This window comes from Fundulus heteroclitus, unplaced genomic scaffold (assembly GCF_011125445.2).
Source record: "Fundulus heteroclitus isolate FHET01 unplaced genomic scaffold, MU-UCD_Fhet_4.1 scaffold_80, whole genome shotgun sequence".
NCBI lineage: Eukaryota > Metazoa > Chordata > Actinopteri > Cyprinodontiformes > Fundulidae > Fundulus > Fundulus heteroclitus.
Genome location: NW_023397252.1, coordinates 133,628 through 140,352, shown reverse-complemented (window position 1 = coordinate 140,352; position 6,725 = coordinate 133,628). Strand labels below are relative to the sequence as shown.

At 36.8% G+C, this 6,725-nt stretch overlaps 1 protein-coding gene across 1 annotated transcript; it reads right to left on the bottom strand.

Moving 5' to 3' along the window:
* Positions 1–594: 594 nt before the first annotated feature.
* LOC118562035 (major histocompatibility complex class I-related gene protein-like) lies at positions 595–1,810 on the bottom strand. Its single transcript, XM_036134334.1, has 4 exons — positions 1,483–1,810; positions 1,021–1,122; positions 777–809; positions 595–682 (listed from the first exon to the last, which is right to left on the bottom strand). Exons 1-4 carry the CDS (start codon positions 1,808–1,810, stop codon positions 600–602), a joined length of 546 nt encoding a protein of 181 aa, XP_035990227.1. The 3' UTR covers positions 595–599.
* Between the last annotated feature and the right edge of the window lie 4,915 nt (positions 1,811–6,725).

Genomic DNA, 6,725 nt, shown 5'->3' with positions numbered 1-6,725 from the left:
CAGTTTTGCATTGCATTGCATTGAAATGACTGTCGTCATTTCAGCTTTTAACTTGTTGCTCTCTCTCTTTTTCTTCATAGTAGGCACACCTGGTCTGACGTTCTGTTAAACTTTGACATCATCCAGAGAAGACGGCTCACCCACTACCACCATCTAATGTAGAACCGATTACTGGATCAATATGTGCTTCTGTGCTTTTTTGTCTCTCTTGTTGTGTCTCTGCTCTGTCTTCTCTAACCCCCAGTCGGTCGAGGCAGATGACCGTTCATACTGAGCCCGGTTCTGATGGAGGTTTTTCCTTCCCGCTAATGGGTGGTTTTCCTTTCCACTGTCGCTTCATGCTTGCTCAGTATGAGGGATTGCTGCAAAGCCATGGACAATGCAGACGACTCTTCCTGTAGCTCTACGATTCTCCAGGAGTGAATGCTGCTTGTCGGGACTTTGAAGCAATCAACTGGTTCCCTTATATAGGACATTTTTGACCAATCTGTATAATCTGACTGATTTTGACTTTGTAAAGTGCCTCGAGATGACATGTTTCATGAATTGGCGCTATATAAATAAAATTGAATTGAATTGAATTGAATTGGATGAGTTTCTTAGAACGAGCCCGTGTTTGAGGCAGTGTCCGAGCCGGTGACCGAGACAGTGTCTGAGGTTGTGTCCAAAGGGATGTCCGAGGCTGTAGGGTACAAAGCATGCAGTTAATTCTCTGATTCTGAAACAAGCTCAATGCTGTTTTTCAAGGAGTGCAAAGGGCAGAAAATAATGCTTACATGGTGTAGAAGATCTCTCTGTACGGTGTGCCACTGAATAATAGAAAAATTATAATTGGGTTACTGTTAAACATAAAGACAAGATCTGCTAGTAAGTATGCCAGTTGATGACTTATCACCTTCTATTAAATAACTTTCAGCTTTTTTAAAACATTATACATGTGAATGTTATAATAAACAGTGTACCTTTCTATTGCTTTGTACTATTATTATACGTGTAAATGTAAATTTTTAAGTGTCTTACATTGTCTCTTTTTGAAAGAGGTGGATGCCAAGGCAACAATGACGATGACGATAACACATCCAATCGTAGCAATAACAGCGATGGCGGTTGTGGTTAATGAACCTGTTCAGGAAATATTAGACTGATGGTTTGGTTTTGGGATATATTCACTTGAGTTAACAAACATCTAAACCTTAAACTTTAAAAAGAAAACTGTGTATTAGTCAGGATAGAAAATTGCAAACTAGACTGTTGAGAAAGACATCTAAATTGTAACTACGAGAAAGACTTGATGCACTCATGTATCAAATGCTATAAAATTAAAATGAACAAACTTGAAAAATGACCACTTGTAATTTCTGTAGTGTCTATTGTTTACAGTAAAACACAAATTTAATACCATTTAGTGTTTTTCTGTATTATAAAATTATAAAAAGTATGGAAATGAAATGTCTTTAATACCTACATCATTTATTAACTTACTTTTTGCATTGTTGCTTCTGATTGTGTCTTGGTCCAGTTTGGTTACAACATAATTCTGCACACCAGAGAACTCAAACATACACTCGTATCTCCCCCATTCTTCTGGTGGGATTGAGATAACCTTCAAGTCGACACTCATCTGGAAGGATCCATCATCATTGGGAAGAATGTCTCCATGTTCTACCCCTTCATGAATCTCCACTCCATCTTTCCTCCAGAAAAGATGGGCTTTTTCAGGGAAGAAACCCGTTGAATGACATGTGACTGGTGAGGAGGGTGTCTTCTGGAGCAGAAACACTGAGGGAAGAACTAGAGAGGGTAGTGTCATTATTAGTTCTTGTGATTTTGCATCCCACTCAGAAAGAATGTCTGACAAAGAATAAGAATCAACTTTAATTGCAAGGTATGTGTACACATATGATGGATTTGACTCTGGATTTAACTAATGCCACAATAAAAAAATGTATTAAAAGTGGCCAGGAGCAGGCCCATATTCTCTTTAAGAGGGCAGATCATGCTTTTAAATTATTCCTTTTCACATTTAAATCAATAATTTGTGGTAAAGTGTAAAGTGGAACTGTAATGATTCCTTGTTGATGCTCCACAGACCCTCTGAGAGCAACTTTTTTGATGTTGTCTCTTTAAATTTTGATGAGGCATTTCACGCTGCGGCCCGAGTCACCCCACCCCGTTCTGCCATTTTTATAATGTGCTGAGGGCACAGTGTGATGGGTTGTCTGGGTTAATAAACCCAACAACTGAACCTTTTCACGTATCTATGAGTAGCTTCATCATCCTTAAGCTTGGACAACAAAACCGTGACCAAAAAAAATGAAAATCCTAGATTATCACAATTGTCAAGCCGGAAATCCGCAGTAAATACTGTGACATTATAGTTCGAAAAAAATAATAAAGAATAGAGAAAATTAAATGGCTTGAAAAGTATGACTCTATGCAGCTCCTGGACAGACTACATTACATTTTTCTGCATTCTTAAAGACTCCAAGTACACAACAAAATCTATTTCAGGGCTAAAAATTTACATTTTGCTTGATATTGCTCCATTAAAAAACTGTATGCTTAAAAGAACAATCGCTTTTACCTTTTCTGCTGAGGTATGCATTTCCATATCTTGCAAAAAATTTTGAATTTCCTGCACATTTTGTGAGTAGTAAGTTCATCCAGAATGGTTCCCTGTGTTCCTTTCCATTCCACTCCTCCGCAATGGCTTTAGCATTTGGATTTATTGCAGTCCATCTCTCTGTATATATGGTAAATTTAATGAAGTCTTCTCCATTAGTACCAAATGCTACATAACCATCAATAACTCGATCAGTGTTATTATCCCAGTCACAGGCCACAATACTCTGAATGGTCACATTGCCTGAGGAAAACAGAGCATATTCACCATTGTATTTTTTCAATGTAGGCTAAAGTATCATCACAATATCACAATATAGTCACGTGTGTTAATTTTTTTGAGATGTATAAGAAAGAAAGAAAGAAAGAAAGAAAGAAAGAAAGAAAGAAAGAAAGAAAGAAAGCTTAATTTGTAATATAAATCAACATAAATGCATTTAGGTATAACATATCTACCTCCTGATTTGCTTGAAATTTGATTAAAATTCTTTGTGTCATGTAGGAGTTGCAGTGTGAAATCCCGACATGCTTGGAAAATCTCTTCCCACTGCTCCTTGTCCTTCTTTATTAACTCCTTAACCCAGTCGTTTCCGATCTTTACTTTAATTCCATCGTAGTAATATACTAAAGCACCCTCGAGTGTTGCTGACACCACATAATCTGGTAAATCTGGAACTCCAGGATATAGCAAACGATCAAACTCCAAGTGGAATGTTTCTGTTGGAAAAATATGCACTATCTCATTAGCGATTTTAGTTTGTATTGCAATCTTGACAAGTTTTAAAGACACAATGCAAACAGTAAGATTGAATTTGCACAAACACGATCTTCACTCTGAAAACAAGTTTGTTTAAGTATACTTAACATTTATTCTCTTTTTGACTTTACACCATAAACACAACTTTTTTAAAGTTTCACAACTACTTCATATTTTAAATTTTTTTTTTTAAAATGAAGGTCTGTTTGCCTTTTAGTTATTTTAAAAATTAAAAATATTTAGACCTGGAGATTTTTCTAAATTATCTTACCTGCAGGTGCAGCATTCAACAAAAGCAGCAACACAGCTACCCCCTTCATCATTTTTTTGCAGCTGGTTTGAAGTTGAAGTGCTCAGCTGTCGTTCCTTAGTTGGTATGCTCAAAGATGTTTCCTGTTTTTCTTCATATCTACTCCTTGTTAGAGGTGTGGTTACATTTGATTTAGTCCAGTGGGTAAATGAAGGCAAACAGGTTTGTCATTTTTCTTTTACTCTTCCTTCTTTTTAACAGCATTAATAGCAAAATTTGACCTTATATTAAACATAAAACTTACTCTCTGTATGGTATGTTTAGTACAAAACAGTTTTAGCCATTATACCTGTTTGTCACCAATTCTCAAATACTCTATAGGGCTTGAAAAGCCTTCACTGCATTATGGAGCAATTGTAAAGAAAACCATCAGAACAGCAAAAAGGGAGTATTGGAGGGAATGTTGTTCTACAATAGAGAGAAACACAAAATAATCAGATGAATGGGGAATGATAATTAAGATGAAGGAAATAAATAGGGAATTAGACTGTGTAATCTCAACGCAGTAGATAAAATTTCTCAATGAGAAGACTGGAGAGCCCTGTACCCCACGAAACATCGCGCAGCTGGACACACGGTGTGAGAGGGATCATGTGTCTGTCCATTTTGTTTGTTGAGGATGTTGAAGATCTGTTCTTAATCGGATTATGGATTATGAATTATGATAATAGGATTTCTGCTTTTTGGAGCTGGTGGTTACCTAGAGTATTGAGCAATTCTAAAAACGTTGACAGCTGTTTCAGCCCATGTCAAAGCTGCCTGAGGGATATGTCTGCCCCCAGCACTCAGACTGAAATGCTGTGTAAGCAGAACTGCAGAACAGCTGCTTTTCCTGAACTTGCTGGCAGAATAGAAACGACCTTGGAGAAAGCTGGATGCTGGACACTGGCTTGACCACAATTTTGGCAATTTGGAATCGCTATTGAGATATAACAGAGAGACTTTAAGGCAGACAAGAAAAACAAGAGAACAACAGAATTTGGGCTCCCTTTCTGCATCGACTTTGCGTGGACTGAGCCTGAGCCCATATACGAAATGTATACTTGACATACATGTAGGTGCAGTACTTGCCAAAAACAGACCTACATCTGTGTCAAGTATAACCATGTTGTGCAATTATACACTGTATAAAGTTATTTAATGTTTCATACATAACTCTCTGTCTGTTAAGTATTGTCTGGTGATGATCAGCTCTTAAGCTGATATCAGGACAATGGTTGAAAAGGATGAATTTGAGCACTGGCGATCTTTTAAGAGCAAACTCTGCACACACATAGAATAAAGAAGTGGCAACTTCTTTAAGTTCAAGAATTTAATAACAGAAATACTATGAACATCCAGAGAACATCACTATGTGATGCTGTTTATCTGAACACAATATTTCAATTAACAAATCCTCTCTACTAGGCTAGTGAAACTTAACTAAACTACTAAGCAAAATGAAGATAAAAGAAGCTAAGCCAAGGAACTATTTACAGAAAAAAAACAAAAGACAAAGCAAAAGTGGTTGATTATAATCAGAATAATTCAGTGAAGCTTGGTTCACTGCAGATCTGACATAAAAAAAACATGGAATGGAGTTAAATTAACTTAACTAATTCAGAACAATATTTGGTATGTGCTTTAACCCATTTACAATGCAAATCCCGAGTTACACAAATTTTTATTTAAGGGAAATAACATTTTAAAGACATAACATTTAAAAAAAAAAAATCATCTTTCCAAGTCATGATCCACCACGGGCTGTTTGTTGGAATGCCTATTTGAAGAGGGAGGATTTGCCATGTGCTTCTGGCCAGAGAGAAAACACGTCGTCTGTCGTCAACATTTCGAAGAAGAATGTCTTCAAGATGACATGAGCGTGAGACTTTTCGGTAGGTTTTTCTTTTTTATAATGTAGAATTTGCAGGGACATTTGTTTATCCAATCAGAGCGGCAGAGGGATACGACACACTTGGAAAAAAATGATCACTGCTGCGAAGCCCACTTATTTTATGCAACTTTGGTCTTAATTTTTCTAAAGTCGCTTGTAAATTTTATGAGTTGCGGGTTGCAGTTTTTTTTGGGCTTGTTTCTGAAAGTGAAGTCAATTGTTTTGGCTCTAAACTATGTGACGCCGAAATATCCCTCCACCTCATAACACTGGAGCTCATCCTGACAGCAGAGAGTAAACTCAGAAGGAGCTGTTTACGGATGCAATAACTGATGATAACTGCTGAAAGTAGATTAGGCGGTGCAGGTCACCATTTTGAGCAGAGATTGGTTCTAAAGATGAGTTTCATACTCATCTTATAACATTGCAGGACCCAACCGATAGACCGTACTTTAATGCTTATTTGTTATCTTTTTATGTCTCTAAAATGTAAAATTCGAATTAATTTAAATTTAAATGCTTAATACCATGTCTATTTTTGTTTAAGGGGTTAAAAAAATATTTTGGCATGAAAACGGATATTTATTTACAAGGGGACAGATAGGGCATTGGGACTTGCTCTACAGCCGATACCCCACAGTGACGTCTCAATCTGGGAGGTGCCGGTACTGTTCTTCACTGTTCTTCACCCCCATAAAAGGACCTTCAAATGAAAATTACTCTTAATTAAAAAAGCCTATAATTTATTAAACAGTATGTAATAATTTTATATTTAAAGTACTTTCAGCAGTTTGAATTCTGATTTTGACCGGGCTTCTCCTTTAAATACTTCAGCTTTATTTTTAGCTATAATGAGTGAGCCATTTAACATAAACATTAATTTACCATCAGTGTATGAAACCCCTGTGGAGATAACGTTTGTTATAACCATAAAAACACACTCAAATCACCTGATACCGAATGCTAGCTATGACCCCGACCGTTAGCTCTTTGTGTTTAAAACACTATGTAAATGCATTACACCAACATTTCCAAATGACGGTGTAACCTTTCCCTGCCTCAATCCTGCCCGTTACCTCTGTTAGCCCCTTTATTTAAAGACACCATATGTTGGCCTTACACAAACATTTTCTAATGACCATGTAACCTATCCCTTTTGGGTC